The sequence below is a fragment of the Melanostigma gelatinosum genome (genome assembly GCF_949748355.1).
Source record: "Melanostigma gelatinosum genome assembly, chromosome: 7".
Taxonomy (NCBI): Eukaryota; Metazoa; Chordata; class Actinopteri; order Perciformes; family Zoarcidae; genus Melanostigma; species Melanostigma gelatinosum.
The window spans coordinates 10559960-10578052 of NC_136640.1; the positions used below are offsets into that span (position 1 = coordinate 10559960).

At 41.2% G+C, this 18093-nt stretch overlaps 1 protein-coding gene across 1 annotated transcript in view; it reads right to left on the reverse strand.

Annotated features, from left to right (window-relative positions):
• Positions 1 to 11239: 11239 nt before the first annotated feature.
• LOC306779468 (leucine-rich repeat and fibronectin type III domain-containing protein 1-like protein) overlaps positions 11240 to 18093 on the reverse strand; it is a gene marked incomplete at both ends in the record, with an annotated part of 45049 nt that continues 38195 nt past the window's right edge. Inside the window, 2 exons of the mRNA XM_079271404.1 lie at positions 11240 to 11292; positions 15992 to 16644. Coding sequence (XP_079127530.1) covers positions 11240 to 11292; positions 15992 to 16644 — 706 coding nt within the window. The remainder of the gene's footprint in view (positions 11293 to 15991; positions 16645 to 18093) is intronic.

Genomic DNA, 18093 nt, shown 5'->3' on the forward strand with positions numbered 1-18093 from the left:
CTTTATGTCAGACTGCTTGGTATGTGGCAAACAAAATATCAATATTTTGCATTATACGCAGCTCTCTGCAGCATTTCTTTTTTCATTTAATGCGGCTGATGCATTATTTAACATGTGGAGTACTAATACATTTCGTATTTGGTAGAAGCTGCACCATACATGAACAAAACAAATCCTGGGTTGTATGACAAATAAAGACGAATCCCCTAAAAACCTGTTAAAAATGACGAATCTAACTTCTAACGGAAAATAGACATGTGTCACTTCTTCACCAAAAAAAGCCAGAGAAATCTTTACCCACAAACTCATCTCAACAAGAAGGTAATTTAATGAACTGAGCATTTAACAGCAACAAAAGACACACAAACCCCAGCTCTTTGTTCTCCCTGGTATTTTAAAACAAAAGCTTGTCTCTCAATCCTTATTTTCACAGCGTCCCCCCTGAGACCATTATTTGCGGCAAGCTTTGAATCCGCCGATAAGCCAATAGACCACTGCAGAGCACTTTATGCTTGTAACACATAAGACTCCAATCTCCCAATTCAACACCCACGAATACGAATAAACTGCATCAGCGTTTTCTGGTGTAAATCTACCGATATAACGGACAAAAAGCCGTTTGAGGCTAAAACCTTAAAGCTACACAATATTTTAATCCAACAACAGTCCCATTTAACAACAGCCCCATTTTCTTTCCTGCCTGCAGAAGGAAATTGTTTTCTGTCGAGAGAGATAAATGGAATGGCGCTAACTCAAAGTCCCTGCAGTCAATAGATGTATATGAATACCTGCACTGCCATTGACTTAGTGGACGTTTCATTAACACTTTACATGATGTGTCACATGTAAGGCAATATAATACATGGAAGTTACATTATGACTATGTTGTAATTATGAAAGTGACAAAAATGCACACACTGCATCATTTACACTCGCATGATTCATATGTTTGAAGTGGTGTGCGGGGTGATGCTTGTTAAACTAATTCATATCATACTGCATCCAAATGCATTTAGTTTATTGTAAAGACATTGCAGTGATACCGCCGACTGTACTAAACTTGATATTACTACGTCAGCCACACATATTTTTTGTCTGCATCTGCATCTGCATCCTCAAGGTGCACCTTTCATCTACTCTCTATATATATATATATATGCTTCTATACTGACTCTGTCTCTCTTTCTCACACACACACACACATAATGTTAATTTCCTTCAGCCTTACCCTCATCACATCACAGGCTCTCAGTATTCTGCTGTCTTGAGCCAGATGTTTAAATCACTTCAAGTGCTGCAGTATGTTGACTGACTTGTTCTAAAGGGAAAAAAAGAAGATTGCAGCCAAAGACCATCCACGCGGTTTCATTCAGCACCGTCATTATTTAAGCATCATTTTATTGTTTTCATTGCTAAGAAATTGTGCAAATATACTGGGATGAGTGTCAAACATTGGTACACTGAGGTAATATTCCAAAGAGGGAGTAAAATCTCCACTCTTCATTGTTTTCTGCTTTAAAATGTAAACAATATATTTGATGGGGTAAAGGTGCTGGGCTGCAGACTTTTATTGAATACAGTAATTGACAGCAGTGCTTTCAAACCGTTGCTGAATTGCTGACCTTCAAAAGCTGACGCAGGAACACCAAGAGCAAGATCTTTTGCGTGAACACCGTCCAGAAAGCATTTTTTTTTAATTATTATTTTTTTTACTGCATCAGGGTAGTTTAGTATTCACAGCTCTTCAGATGCTTTTCCTGGATGGCCAACTGGCAGAAATGTAAACTTTTTAGTGTAACTGACGCATAAATCCGTCCTCTGAATAATTCAGGCGGTCACTCATTCACGCTGAAGTATCAAATGCTCGGTAAGTTAATATTGTCCTCACAAACATACATGCATCATTGAAATGGCACGGGATCTTTCCACAGACATGTCTTTTGACTAACAGAGTATATGTCCGTGTGTTGACGTATGTATGTTTCGATGAGGGAATCATCTGCCCCGCTGAGTAGTTTTCAACCATTTCAAAAAAGGGGTAAGGAGTCACACAATAAAGACTTACAAAAATAAACATGCATTGTGTGTATGTGTGGTGTATTATTCTACCATGTTTTCTTTCTGATGAACCAAAGACACCTCAATGCACAATACAGCTGGAGCTCAATACGGACTTGTGTCATCCTCCACACATCCCACTCGCTGTTCTCACTATGTTTTCCTCTCTGTTATTTTTCCTACTTCTCCTTCTTAACTCTTGCCCATTTCGTTTACATCTCATATCCTCTCCTTTAAAAAAAGAAATCTGAAAAATCTTCTTTTCTCCTTTACCATCTCTTATTCATGAAGCTGCTTATCTTGTGCAGCCTCTCTCCTTTATTTTGCTCTTCATCCTAACAGTACGTTTCAAGAAGCCAGTCACTGGCACGATAAGATATCAGCGGGAGCATGTGAACATACCAGAAGACCATGTTGGTCTATACCAGCGGTTCCCAAACTTTTTAGGCCGCGCCCTGAAACACTGCAACAAAGTTTCAATAACTTTCAGTTACACGAGGAGTCACTTTTAAAGAGCAATCAGGATGGCGAGCACACACGCACAGGCTCAGAGGCAGATTATCACATTTAAATTACAATTAATGACCGACTAATGTAGCCAGGATGTCTTCGGACAAATCATCGATGCGGCGCGACACAGTGTTGTTGGACACCGGGGATCATGTCCAACTTTTTTGCATCTTTCTCTCCAATCATACATTCCACCATCTCTCTGGCAGCTGGCAAGCTCACGTCTTCGGCGATTGTGTGCGGTAGCCCCTTTCTCGCTATTCTGTAACCAGATATGAACATTAATTTAGGAGAGGGAGGGAGAGAGAGAGAGAGAGGGACAGAAATCGAACGGGAGGAAGATGACGGAGGAGACCGAAAAGGAGGAAGGGATACCGAGCAAACCATCTTAGCGGCTAGAGCGGGATCCACCATTGCCTTTTTACAAGCCAAAGTGGTCAGGTGGTCAGAGCTGATTTGAGGAAAGAGGCTAGATCCCCTGTCTCGTGCAATAGGGTCTATTCTTCCATTTTTGCAGTGTTTGGTGGATAGAGGGCTGTCTCATGCCACCTTGAAAGGGACCTTCTTTTGAAACCCGCCTTGCAAGGGCTTAGAAGGCAACGGCTAGTGATGCATGCTCCTCCCTGCAGTGGGAACAGCCTCTGGAGGGCTCCTCTCTGAAAGCATTGTCATCTTATGGTGAATGCAGTGCCCCCATCAGACACAACAGCTATTTGTGTGCTTCAGGGACAGTGTGTGTAAAGCCCTATCTCAGAATCGACTGACTGGATGGCTTTGTGAGTGCATCTCCCAAGCCTATAGATAGACAGGAAGAGACCCACTCACTGTGGTTCCCACTCACTGTGGTTCGCACACACTCTACAAGCAGTGTGGCAGTGTCATCGACTTTCTTAGGTTGGGTGAGTGTCAAGGACATTTGTACGGCGGTGTCTTGGTCAATGCCTTGTTGGTTCATAAGGTTTTATCTGTTTGCCATGTCGGGCTCCTTTTCTGGGTCTGTGCTCGCTGGAACGACACAAACACTGTGGGGTTGGGCCATGGCTCTACCTAGTTAATTTACTGTATGTACTACCTGGGTAGGTGGGCTGCGGTGACTAACCTTTAGTCGGTCAGGAACCGTGTGGTTGGGTTGATGTTATGTTGTGGCAGGGCATGCATTTATTGGACTTCACCTGCTTTACCCATAGAGCCCAGTAAAGGGTGAAGCCTGTGTGAGTTAGAACGAAGGTTACGATTTTGTAACCCTAGCTCTAACAGCAAAGGAGGTTCTCTTTGCCGAGGGAGCCCGGCTGCTCCTATGCCGCGTTAAGGATGTTGAGCTGCAATGTGTGCTGTCATATGTACTGTATGTGGGGTTTGCACGTATTCAGGTAAGCCGAGGTATGATAGCCGGCTACGCTCTTTAGTGGCTGAATCAGCGATCGTGATAGGAGGGTGTATTACCTATAGCGTCAAGTAGAGGGATTGGACTGTGCTTATAGAACTAGGGTTCCAATATAGTAACCTTAATTTCATCCCTCTGTTTTCCATTACCTGTCCCCCCTCTGCACATCCTTCTCACTTTTATCTATTCTACCCTCCTTTTCCTATTTTTCTGATCCGCTTTACCAAAGCATTGTTCACCCTGCCATACTTTTGTAGGACACTCGTCTTAACACATCTCACAAGTGTTACCTGTATCTAGCATCAAAAGTATTCAAATATACCTTGTAGTTAGAGCTGTGGACTCTCGAGTATGGGTATGCAATTTTCGAGCAGAGGCCTACAAATAGGGCCAGAGCTAACATCTCTTTTTCACTAACACGAACACATCCGCAGCAGAAAAGTAATGTGTAATGAAAGCAGGAGAACCCAGGGTCATTTTTAGATATTTAAGTGTACATGCGTGTGTGTGTGTGTGTGTGTGTGTGAGAGACGTCACATTAATGCAGTAATGTATGCATGTCCACATCTAGCTACATCACCACCACATCAGCTACCAGATGTGACATGCTGCTTAATTTGAAGTCATAGAATAGCCCAACAGCCCACATAGAGGAAGCACACATTGCATCTCCTCTACTTTAAATTCATAACAACACCTTCAGTGTATGTGTTTACTGTGCCATTCTAGCCTCAAATGAAATGAACTGAATGGTTGCTGGGAGGGACTCATAAATGCCGCTGCAAAACGACCACATATGGAAGCTGTCCCACCAAGTGAAAAAAGCACCATATTGCCGTTTAGACGAAATAGTGCAACTGAAGAGACGTAGACATAAAACATGTGTCTGGTTGACAACGTTCCAGTTCAATCCTTGTGAATTTGAGAGGTTGAGAGACATGGAAATGTCACTGTTCTGTGGCATAAAGGAAGAAAGGAATAGTTCGACATTTTATGAAGTATGCTGGTTCGCTCCCTCTTATAGGGTCTCTGTACAATAAACATGAATTAAACAACCTTTTCCTATGTAAAGATATAGTGGAGTGATGAAGTCACTCTCCCTCTGTATGTATTATAATCCGAGCTTCTCTGTGCTTTGTTTACATAGTCAGGCTGGCCTTGAGTGTCTTTACGTGCATGTTAGTGTGTGTGAGCGTGCCCCACTGGTTAGCTCACGATTTCCGCTCTGAGCTCATACAGTGGTAAAAGCTGACAACCAGGTTGAAGTTAGTTTAATAGTTAAGCCAATGCTGATGTACCTTAAATTTACATTCTCTATAATGGCCATCAGGATAGGATGTGGTTGAAAAAAGCAGTCCGATTGTATCGAAGTCTATAATGAAATGACCCTACTTCTTACTTGATTTATTACCTCAGTAAAGATTGTGAACATGTGTTTATGGTCTCAACCGCTACTTTCAAGTCTTCTTCAATGTTGCACAATATGCGTTTCATAAATCATGGTCACATTTAGACTGAAATGGACGATAAAGCAAGGTATGCTTAAGGGAGTGGCTACATTGTCATTGACAGGTCTCTTTCAGAGCCGTATAAGACGTCTCTACCAAAGCGTCACCACTCTGCAGTCTCAATATGGTCTCTTACGTTCACTGGTTGCAAAAAATGATGGCAAAGGCCAAGATGGCAATGGCCAAAATGCCAAACTCAAGGCTTCATAACCTCTGTTGCTCCAAGTTGATAGCCATTTGGAGGCAATATATGTTCAAAACAATGCTGTATTGGAGGGACACACACTCTTGCAAGTCAACATCACAGAACTTGTTGAAGACACAGTTTAGCCTCTATCCACATCTGTCACAATAGAGGAACCAAGGCATCAATAATCATCGTGTTTGATAATGTAATGCAATTACCATAATTGTTGTTTTAATACACATGACACTAAGCTTAATGGATGCCAAAAAGGTTTTACAGTCACTCATGGGTTCAATATTTTACATTTTCTAAAAAAGTTGGAATGAAATCACGACATTTTTCCATGGCACGGCAACTATATTGATCACCATAGAGGGGATCACAAAAAATCAAATGTCCTGTCAACCTGTTCTCCCATTGCCGTCCTTCCCCTTCGGTGTTATAAATTCACCATTAGATACTGTCAATCGCTACATGCTTAAAGATATTTCTTCCATCATACCTATCCACCAGCCAATAAGCTTTTCACTTGGATTAAAATTAGAACTGCAGCATACGATCTGTCCAAAATATTTATGTCAATGAAAACAAAAACTGCAAACGGAGAATCTAGAAATAAAGACAAGACGATAGACCAGTATTCTCCTTAACTTTGAAACCCAACTGAAGGCACTTTAGGACATGCACTTTACAGAGCTATTTCTATTTTTATACCATGCTTTTAGTTTGTGCATTTGTTTTGTGTTATCTCTCTCTGGTGTGTGTGTGTGTGTGTGGGGGGGGGGGGGTTGTGTGTATGTAAGAAATGGGCAAGATGGCTCAAACAATCCCCAGCAACAACGGCGAGAGGCTTTGTTTATGTGTAAACAGCTTCTGGTGTCCGACATGTGTAATCATACTGTTCATGCCGTCTTGAGAGGACGCACAAACACATAGTTACAGTCATAGGCTGATATAAAGAGATAACTGTAATAGAGGTGCCCACAGGTACCCACTCTTACTTGTGTCTGTGTACCAGGTCCACAAAGGATGATGGAGGGATTCATTGATATTGTTACTGAACGAACACCGAAAAGAGTTTGTGTCACTTTCTTGTATTTGTAAATTAAAACTGGAGATAGTTGTCATTACTGTCCCTGCAACATCTTGTAACCATAACTTACAGGAGAAAATAACATCTTTGTATTGCTGCCTATAGTCAAAGCACAGAAACAGCAGAAGTTATTATCTCAATACTTTATCCTGTCCTTTAAATATAATATATCTTATATTAGAATTATGACAGAATTGCCAAACAAACTAAAAAGATAAAGCATTATATGGACTCTTCATTCATATTTTGTTCATATTATGAAATGGAGACTCATTCAAAAATCATCCTATTGCAGTTTGTTTATATGGGTGTCAGGTCGAATAAATTATCTTTGACCAGACTGAAATTGCTAAATAAAGTAATAATGGGTAAAGCAAATCCATAAAATGTACTTTGTTGTCTAGCACAGCTGCACAAACAATGAATCAGATGAACTGAACTGCGGTTAGACTACATTATTGTTTGTCTGCAATTAGGGAAACATATCCGTGCATGATGAGATGTATTACTGATAATTATATGCAACGCTAATTTTGTATGCATCTTTTGAAAAGCTCATTACCTACTCTTAGGTAAAACACATGGATGGTCTGAATGGATACAATGCAGTTTGTGGCATCAACAATCTTAACAAATGGTTGGACCGGTGTTCTAGGTCAAGTCCAGTAGAGAGCACTTTGAACAGCAGTTGTGTGCCAGGAAAAGAACATGGCAATGAAGAATTCAAAAGTGTAAAGGGCAGTATTCAACTACTGGTGCTGTTTTCGTTTACACCCACATTCAGTTATGATGGGATATATACTTTCTCTGGAGATGAAAGAGGTTTAAATACGTTTGGAACCCTACTAGATGCATACAATTTGACTACGGATTATGCTTTTGATTACCTTTAATACATGTTTAACTTCATTTTGACAGTGAAAACCTCTCCAGCCTGGGGACTGGATGAGTTCAATTCTGCTGCAGCAGACACCAGCGTCTGTCCGTGACTAAAGAGATATTGCTGACACCTCCCCACCCGCCTTTATACAGGAAAAGTCCATCCTTGAGGCTGTGGTGTCATAACCATATCCTCCCAGCATATTCTATTCTCCAACAGTATTTGATCACTGCCTCAGGCAGGCAGGAGAAAAACAGGAGACATCTGATTGACAGGGGAAGAGAGAAGCATGAGATAAGGAGTGACTCAGACACTAAAGGAGCGAGAAACAAAAAGGAGGGGGATGCATTTCCTGTGGCCTGTTGTGATATTGTCAGTGGAGAGCGGTAACGAAGCCGATCGTTAGCCAGGGTGGCCCTCTAATTATCTTGCTGACAGCAATTAGATGGCACCTGTTAAAGCATTTCCCTTATTAGGTTACAGAGCAATCACAGCAGGAGGAGACAGTGCAAAGTGTAAATGTCTTAAACTATGGGGCAGGACCCAAAATTGGTGGACGGCCAAGGTGACTGCCGGTGGGTCACCGTTTTTCACAATAATTAATGAGGCCGGGTCTTTGGGTGAGAGAACTCCACATTTGGCTGCTTGTTTGGTTAGGTTAATGGGCTAATCATCAGATTACTCACCTGTATAAGTGGGCCTAAGGAGATGTTAGAGAGGCTCGTAAAGGTCCACAGGGTCCTCACCAGTCCCATCCAGTGGAAAACAGACAAGTCCAATTGATAACAGGCCTGTCTAGTCCAGTCTAGTCCAGCTTAGTCTGCATCAGATCACTGCACAGTCTGAATCCTTAACCAGTGTATAATTCCAGTTGAGGCTCCGCTGCGTCCAAGTTTGGGTCCAGTTTAGTTCAGGTTTTTGTTTTATACTGCATGTGCTTTCCAGAAACAGACTTCTGATTGAGAGATAACAGGGTCCAGTCAAGGTTGAGATCCAGCTCCAGACTCAGTTCAGTTCAGCACAATTGGATCAGTCCATATGGATGAATGGAGTGGTGCTACTTGGAGCCAGCCATGTTGAGAGTCCCTTATGTTCATTTGAGAAAGAGTGAGCCATTATCATTCGAGTGCTGAACACATCTTCGTATCCAAAGCCAAAAAAAAAAAGTGTGTAATATTATTTCCTGTTTGTGCAGTCTATCATATTGTATATCCGGGTTATGTGTGATTATCGATGTATCAAACTTTTACTGTCTGTCTGTTAATACCATCCACTCGGTATCATCATTTTGATGCTGCTTCAGATGATTGAAGTTCGTTCATCTTTATTTTGTAACACGTTCACGTATCTCTTTATGCTTCCTTTTTAAATTACCTACGACCATTGTATCCATTTCCACTGATACAAATGTTTCAAAGTGGAAAATCCAGCATTCAGTGTGTGCCGTTCCATGAAAAAGATGATTTATGATGATCACACCGAAAGCTGGATCCTGCAGCAACTGGCCAATCAACAGCCAAAGAGACACTGGGCCTTGACAAATCCAATCCAGACACGACAACCAAGATTGGCAGTTAATAGTACACCAGACAGTTTAGTTCTTTTACCCAATGATATTCATGGAAACAAAGTGATGGGTACGGTAAACAGGAAATATGAGAATGGATCTTAAGGGCTTTTTTTCTTCAGTTTTCACCAGCTTCTCCCCGGTGGTGACGTTCTCCACATCTGCCACTCAGAACAACAACGTCAGGGTTCTGGAGAACAGGAGTCAGAAAACAAAGAAAGTAGAACATTAAAATGACTCCGTTAGTCTAGATGGAAAGCAACATTACTGTAAGGACTGAGCAGTTCTAAAAGGGACTATTTGGGACAAGGGGGTTGAAAGGATCAATAAAACATCAGGGATGTAGAGTAGGACATCAGGTCTTGACAAAAGGATAGAAAATGAAGGTTCTTGGAACAAAATATTTAAAACAGCACAGGTCTAGAAGACACAGTTTGGCACTTGTGGGATCTGGAATGTTCCAGTTAGAATTCCAATTACCACAGACTCATTTTTATCCTTAGTGGTTACATCATACTTTATTCCAAACAAATGGAAAACAAGGAGATGGCTAACAATTCAGGCTGTTTCTACTTTTCGTCAGGTTTTTGTTCGGTTTAAGTCCGACATAATATCCATTGACTTCTTACCTAGCAAAATGGTTTTCATTTAGGAAATCTTATTTTAGACGAGAGATTCAACAAAAGCCTGTATAAACGAGGTCTGCTGACAATGGAAAGCAAAGAAGTGCAATAGCTTGGAGATTGATGAAGCTGTACTTGCTGGGGCAGAATATCGCCACAGCTGTTATTTGTAATGTGTATGTTTATCAGGAGAGCATTTATTTTCCATATTTGTTAACTGCACTTATGTACAGCCAGTGCATGTGTCAGATTAAGAATGAACGAGTCTTCTTAATGCCGCAGTCTGTATTCATCCATCACAACCACAACACATCAACACTGTCTTATCCTCCATCATCCTCCACTCCTCTCCCCTCTTCTCCTCCATCACCCTTTGCACCACGCAGATGGATGAAGGAGATGGGGTGATGCAGAGAGTGGAGCGGAGGTGGCGGTATGTCGAGACGATAACGCAGTGCGAGTTGTAAAGACATGGATAGAAAGGACATAAGTAATACAAAGTTGCTCCACAGACAACTGAATTGAAAACGGATGGGGGGAAGGAACAGTATGTGCAAACAGAGGATTCGAGAAAAGGGAGATGCCAGCAGAAAGGAGGCAAAGGAAGGGATGAGAGAGTGAGTATTAGAAGTCAATACAATTAAGAAAATCAAGTAAGAAGAAAAAATATGAAGAAAGATATATCATTAAAAATACAAAAAGGGAAGAGAGGAAAGGATCAGTTCACCCACCTGACAAAAAGTCACTTCCTCTCGGGGTGTCTAGCCATGCAGTTTTGTTTAGCAAATTTTGAGATGCTTGTCCTGGAGATTCCTGCCTCTCCCTATGAAATAATGGTGAATGGAATTGTTTGTGTTGCTCATAACATAGATCAATTTCATCTATGAAAACTTTCAATGGCTTTTCAAATCACAGCCCAAAGTGACAATTTCCGTGATTGTCCAAAACCCAAAGACATATTCAGTTTACTCTCATATATGACAAACTGGTATTATCACATTACATTTGAGAAGCTTTTTCTTAAAAAATGACTGAAATTATAAATTTGATGATCAAAATAGTCTATTTAATTTCTGTCGAATGACAAATCAACTATTCAACACATTTGTTCGTCATTTTTCTGGGCTGTGAGAACCACAGATTCAATGCTTCGTTGTATTGTGATGGAGGCAGGAATCACAATGGTTTGGATGTCTCAAAACATCAGCAGACAAAATCACGAGAGGAAAGTTCTTGACCTGAGCAGAAAAGAAGAAACCCCAAAAGAAAGGCTCGGATGGTGGTAGTGACACAGGGTGAGGGAAACGGAGAAACTGTAGGTAGACTTTAAGGAAGAAAAAAGAATCCAGGGACTGCTCAAGTTTTTTAAGTGCCAGTCATTACTCTTTGCTTGTAGTCTGGGCGCGCGCTTTGTGAGGCCAAGAGACCTTCAGATCTTAAAGTCTCTCCATTCGACATTATGAGGCCACCTGTCGTCTGCTGCTGGAGGCGTGAGAGAGAGAGAGAGAGAGAGAGAGAGAGAGAGAGAGAGAGAGAGAGAGAGAGAGAGAGAGAGAGAGAGAGAGAGAGAGAGAGAGAGAGAGAGAGAGAGAGAGAGAGAGAGAGAGAGAGAGAGAGAGAGAGAGAGAGAGAGAGAGAAGGCAAAAGAGTGAGAGAGAGAGAGAGAGAGAGAGAGAAGGCAAAAGAGTGAGAGAAAGACATTGAGAACAGTGAAAATCTGAGGAAAACACGTATATAGACGGAGCAAAACAGCAAAGAAAGTAAGCAAAAATGTCAGGATAGTCAAAAAGCTGGTTGAGAAGAAAGACCAGAGAAAGTGACAGAGAGAGCTTGAGAAACAGTGTGTGAGGGGGGAGAGAGAGATATGGGGGGGGTATTGTGAGAGATGAATTTAGAGAGACAGATGGCAGTGAAAAATGAGACCGGGCATACGAAATGACACTGAAAGGAGTGGTGATGGATTAAAATACATGGAGGACAGACAGGCTACAGGGTCATGGATGGGCCATGGGGAGAACACATTCTTGCACTTCACACAGTCACACACATCCCCGTGTTGTCCTCTGCTGTTTCACTATCTGGCCTAACCTCGTGGGAACATTTACACTGGCTCAAGACGGTTAAACCTTAAACCTTGTGCACAACACACCAATGCATGCACAGACCGGCAGGAATTTGGTAGCCAAGCTTACACACACACACACACACACACACACACACACACATACACACGCACACGCACGCAATGTTTGGTTGCCTGTTTTTACACTAAGAGCACTTTGCTTGAAATAATCAAATGTTTGTGTCAAGCATATAATTACTGATAATCTTGATAGAAAATTGCCCACTTAGTATTCAGGTTAAAGAGATACTTCTGATGCTGACTCCACATGCGGCATCATGCCGCACGCTAGAGCTAGAACTCCAAGGTGAAACCATGATTGTCAAAATGTCCCATACTGTATTTGTTCATTGATTTATTTTTCTAACTGAGGGATAGGTTCAGGTTTGTATGTAAAATACAAACATAACCACATGTACAGGATATCTGTTGCTGTGTCCATGCCTGATTCCCTCCCGGTATAACTACACTCTAAAGGATGACGGACGAAATCCTCAGTCCTTTGGTGCAAGGAAAATGCATTTAACGGCTCAGCAGAAATGATGAGGTGAGACAGATACATTGAGTATCTCCCAGAGTTATTTGAAGAATTAGGACGACCAGGGTATTCCTTTTGCCTCCTTTCTGAGCCATGGCAGGGGGATACAATAGGAAGTACTAAAACAAATACAGAATGTTGCACTTAAAAGATTGGCACTAAAGACTTAGACCTCTGAAAACTGATATCAACTTAAACTTCAAAATGCATCTTTACAGAGTGAGGAATGTCAACTTTGTCTTCAGTTTCTTACATTAGTTTAGGAAGGAATCTCTTGCACCAGCGGGTACATCACAAAAAATCGAACTCTTTCAAAATAGGTTAATATTTTTTTTATCTATAGCAAAACCCCAATTATCATGTCAGCTGTTTTCCGTTCAAAAAAAGGAAACATAATCCTATAAGCACTTCTCAAAACAAGATTTACAAATTCAAAATGATGTATCCAGTTCACATATTAACGTGAACAAAACAGTCTATGAAAAGCAAACAAACACAAGGAGAACCATCACCCACAATGTGCCTATTTTTTCATGTTTGGTTACATATCTGACAACCGTGGGCCTTTAATGGGGCCTCTCTGTGTATCTGTCAGCTGCTCTGTTCCTCAGGCGCTCTGACTCACTGCGGTTCTCTCTCTGATCAGATCAATGTTGCCTTTCTCTGCAATGCAGCAACCAGTGAAACACATCAGACACGGCTACACCCTGAGAAATCCCAACAGCCTCTGTACACACACATGAGTATCATCCCTCATTGTCGGTTGCCCTGAAAGTGCCAGCGATCCTGGAATCAAAGAGAGGAAACACGGAACACAAAAGGCCAGCGGTAACTTTCTCCTCCTGGGTGTAGCGTCAAAATGAAAACTTTAATAATTGCTTTGTTTGTCTGCGTCGTTGCAGTCTGGGATGATCTTTCGAAGCTTCTTTGAGTGACACACTTCAGTCAGTGTTGATTAGGCCTATAGGGGGAACCTTTGACTTTGCACATTTGGTGGCACCTCATTGCTACAACAAAGAATCATCCATGCTAATTCCTTGATCCCAGTTTTCAAAATAATCTCCTGTGACAGCACAAATGAGCACTCCTCGACTGCGCTGCTTTGTAACTCCTAGTTGGCCTTCAACCTTCTGAACAACAAACTTTCCCCCTCGTAGCTTCAGATGTGAGAAAAATAACTATAAAACAATTTGTTCTTATGTTTTTTTATCCAGTAGCCTATTAATGAGAACGGCTCTTGATGCCATCAAACATCTCCACAACTCCTCTTTCATAATATCATTATAGACTGTGGTGTGAGCTCACTTAATTTGTGAAAAATGTCCGACTAACTAAGATCCATCAGAGTTCACAAAGGTGAAAACTGTCCCTGAACTCGTTTGCTGAGCCGCTGCACAGATCTCTCGTCTCTTTCCCGCTATCAACGTGAGGCTCAATGACACCTCATCTCAACCCATACAAAGAGGCCAATTGAATTGACATATCAGCCGCTGATGAATAAGTTCAACTCAGCTGTTTAAGCCACTAATGTGAAATGGTGTCGCCATTTATTCGTTCCAATGAAACCCCCATTTCCTGAGTGGATTAGTGTTAAAGGAGAAGTGCACTGAAGTGGGTTTAGCACATAAAAAATCTACCCGAAAAGAATATTCTCATGCTCTGTTGGATTACTATTAATACTATTATTATTATGATTATTATTATTATTGTAGCTCTATTGAGCATTTTAAGCGATCTTTGTGATCAAGTCACTTCAAAAGATTGAATCAAGAGACTTGGGGCCTGATTACATAATAAGACAGTTTTATCGAATAGCCTTTTGCGCATGTTAAGGAAAGAGTATACCATCCTATTATTATCATGCTTTTACCGTCATGGGTTTTGTACTACTTGGATAATACTGTGAATACACAACAACAAACCGAAATGAATTATTACAATTTTAGTTTAGAAACAATTGTCTGTCTTTCTGTTTCTCACCTACTGTCAACCAGCTGACAGATATTTTGTGTCAGTAAGGCAGGAGCAACTACTAAAAATACTTTATTCAAGCTGGCACAAGAGGTGGGACATCGAGTGACAGTGAATGGTAGCCTGAAGTTTAACTAGTACTAATAGTTTTAAGGCTAGAAAATAAAAAAATGAAGTACACTCACTGGAACATCTTCAGAAAGTAGTTTTATGTTCCAGCACAGTCATGGATTTTTTTTTATGTCTAGGTGTCATAGAGTTTTCATCACAAATCTTGTCTCTGCTATCCACGGTCTTCCAGTCTTCTTACTGTACAGCAAATCATAAAAGCTTTTTTTCAGATGTTTTTTCTTCTTCTACATATTTTAGCATCCTTGATTGTTGAGGAACAACGAGAACACTCTAGCGGGCAAAATCTGAACTGTGAGTGTATGCATCTGTCTAAACATTCACATGCTGTAGTAAATGTTGTCAGAAGAATGTCTTTTATCGGGTAACGAACAATTGAAAATAGTGTGTGTGTGTGTATGTATATATATATATATATACAGTTTTCAAAAACTGCAAATGTTTAACTTCCTCATGACGATATTTTTTATAAAGGGGTTTGGTATTGAACTTCAGGCAACCTTCAATCGCCTTCTTTTCTGTACTGAAGTAACATTTTTTTCACTTTCAACAGCTCTGGTTGTGTCAATTCCAATGCAAAGAAGCCTTCTCAGGGTGCTTAGTCTGACAGTGTGTAGCACCTTAAGAGAGGACACGCAACAAACACTAATATTGTTAGCTGGGATGCTTGCATCACCAAATCCCTCTCTCCTCTGATTCCAAACCACAACGCTTTCTCAAGAATTCAGCATGAGCAAAGGCCCAAGAAGTGCAGTTTCTTGCACAAAGGTCACAGCATCAGGTACATATCACTTTTGGCAAACAAGATAAACTCACTAGTTTCTCCTTAACAGCTTTTAGGCCTTTTGAGTTATCTACCTTGTAAATATCCTCCATTGTTCAGAAATCAAGGTTGGTAATTGGCAAGAGCAGAAAACAAAGAAATCAATGAACTTGGAGGAAGTGAGGTTTTAGGTTAATTCCACTACACTGTATGAGGGACTTTTTTGTTTTATGTGGAAAATAAAGACTACAATTATTTTGCTGAGCAAGAGACGAGCGATCTGAGGTGCCAACAACCGTAGAGAGTTTACTCTGACTTCAGATGGTACGTCAACTCTACATAGAGAACAAGTGTTTCCCCCTCTGTCTCTCTTACTATCTTCCCAGTGCTAGGATGGCATCTCTCCATTTTCTCCTTCACACTCACTCAGTTTCTCACTGTTCCAGACTCTGTTACAATCATGCTCAATTTCAAACCCCCAATTACACATTGTCTATTTCTCATCCTCCATCTCTTTCTGTTGGACTGTATTTTTTGGCTTTCGCTTCTTCCCAGTTCTTCCTCTATCAACTTCCTTTTGTCTTTCTTTCCACCTCTTTGAAATGCCCCCTTGGCCTACTGCTTTCCTCCTCTATGTCTATATCTGTCTCTCTACTACCTGCCAGTTCCTTGGGGGAGGTGGGTTCTTTGGCGACAGATGGCGGTCTGCTTTTCATCTCAATGGCGACCCTGGAGGAGAAGCTGGACTTGGTGGGCGAGAGCAACTCCTCGTTGGCCAAGGAGTCAGTCCTTGTCATTATGCTCCGTCCACCGCACGCCTCCTCTACCAATGCCACAGTGTCTCTCAGAGTGTTGCTAGGCGACATAGCCCTGGACGGTGCTCGCGCTTGGTCCTCCTGACTGTCGGGCATTTTTGAGGCAGAGTGAGGGAGGACTTGGACCTGTCCGCCGCCTCCTCCTTGCCCGTTGCTCTGCGGTCTTGGCTCTGTCGCTGCAATGGCTGCTTTTCCGTGGACTGCCCCTTGTTGGCTGTAAACCTTGTATCGTATCATCAAGATGATTATAAAAACCAACACAGAAGCAACAATAATCCCTCCGATGATGATAATCATGGTGCCACCCAGGAAGTGGCTGTGCAATGCCTGGCACTGGCTGAACTCCGTGTCCGTAGTGAATGACAGACAGCCCAAAGGACGAGTTGCAGTCAGCGATGTGATGACATCATCGAACACGGCCAGGACACAAAGATCGTAGTTGCGTCCAGCGGCGAGATCCCGAACCAGGAAGTCATTGCTGCTGGATGGAATCATCCTGCCAAAGCAAAAACAAAAAAGACACGGAGAAATGATGTCAGGCAACGTATACATTTAAATAAATGAATAAACATCAACCTGAAATTTTTGTCTTTTGGAAGTACAATTTGGTATTAGTTATAGGAAAAAATACATACATTCGATTGAAACACTTCTAGTTAATTAATTCCCATTAATTGCTACCATGGCTTAATTAAGTCTTGTGCTCCAGCCAGTAGATCAGCTGAACTTGCAAAATGTGACTTTTTTTGACAGGCAAGCATATATTTAACATGTGCGGAGAAAAATATCTAAATTCGAAATGATATTTATTTTGAATGGAGCTTTTCTTTCTCAAAATCCCAGTTTTCTGTAAAATGTGTTACCGACTATACAGTTGTTTACAATAAACTTCTTAGCAAAATGTTTATGGAAAATACACAACCATAGATTAAAGCATTACTGGTAGTGATGCAACGGATCATAAACGTCCCAGTTCGGATCGTATCATGGATCAGAGTCACGGATCAGATCACAGATCGGATCAGCACAAAAGAAAAAAAGGGAGCAAACATAACCTGTAGAGATCCCTGATCACGTATTTTTGCTGCCGATACTATTTGCCGATCACTGATGATCCATGTTGGCAGATACCGATCCCTTTGTTGTTTGATTATAGCAGCTGGTCTGCAAGGCTCCAGACAATTTTCCTTTTTTGGCCGCCATCCAAAAAAATCATTTCAACCGCTCTGAAGTCAGTAAACCCTCAACAATTCTAAATGTTATCCTTTCACTTTATTATAGTCATCTGTGGTGTTTTAGTGTCTTCATAAAAACACACAATTCAAATGATAAGGAAATAAAGTTTCTATTTTTATTGATTCAAACAAGTCTTGTCATTATAGTTTTAATGATGTAGTAAAGCTGCATAGAGCTAGTGTAAACAGGTCATAATTCATCTCTTTTATCTATTTATGTTGTTGTGAAAACATCCCCTTCAAACAACTGGATTCATTCAAGGTTTCTCACCAGCACTACATTGTATGAGTTTACATGTGAACATGCATGATTCCGTGATAATTTACCTTTTTAATTCTCATTTTCACTGTACAGAGCCTGAACGCATCATAATGCAACTGAAAGGAACCTTCGTTCGTCGGCCGTTAGCGGTGCTGCCAACCTCACCAGCTCTCCTCCTGTCACTTTAAACAGGGAGTGGTTGTCTACAGTGTAACATTATCAGAGATCCGGGTCTAGTAAAGCACAAATGCAGATGTCCTGATCGCATAATTACTGAATATCGGCGGATAACAATAGTCAGTAAAACTTTATTTGACACTATGATGGTTACTGTTAAACTGTGTAATTAATCCTCTGTTCACATGCGTTCCGATCCGTGAGGTTGGGATCAGTACGGATCACGGATTGACAGTGGTCCGTTACACGACTAATTACCAGCAAAGATGTG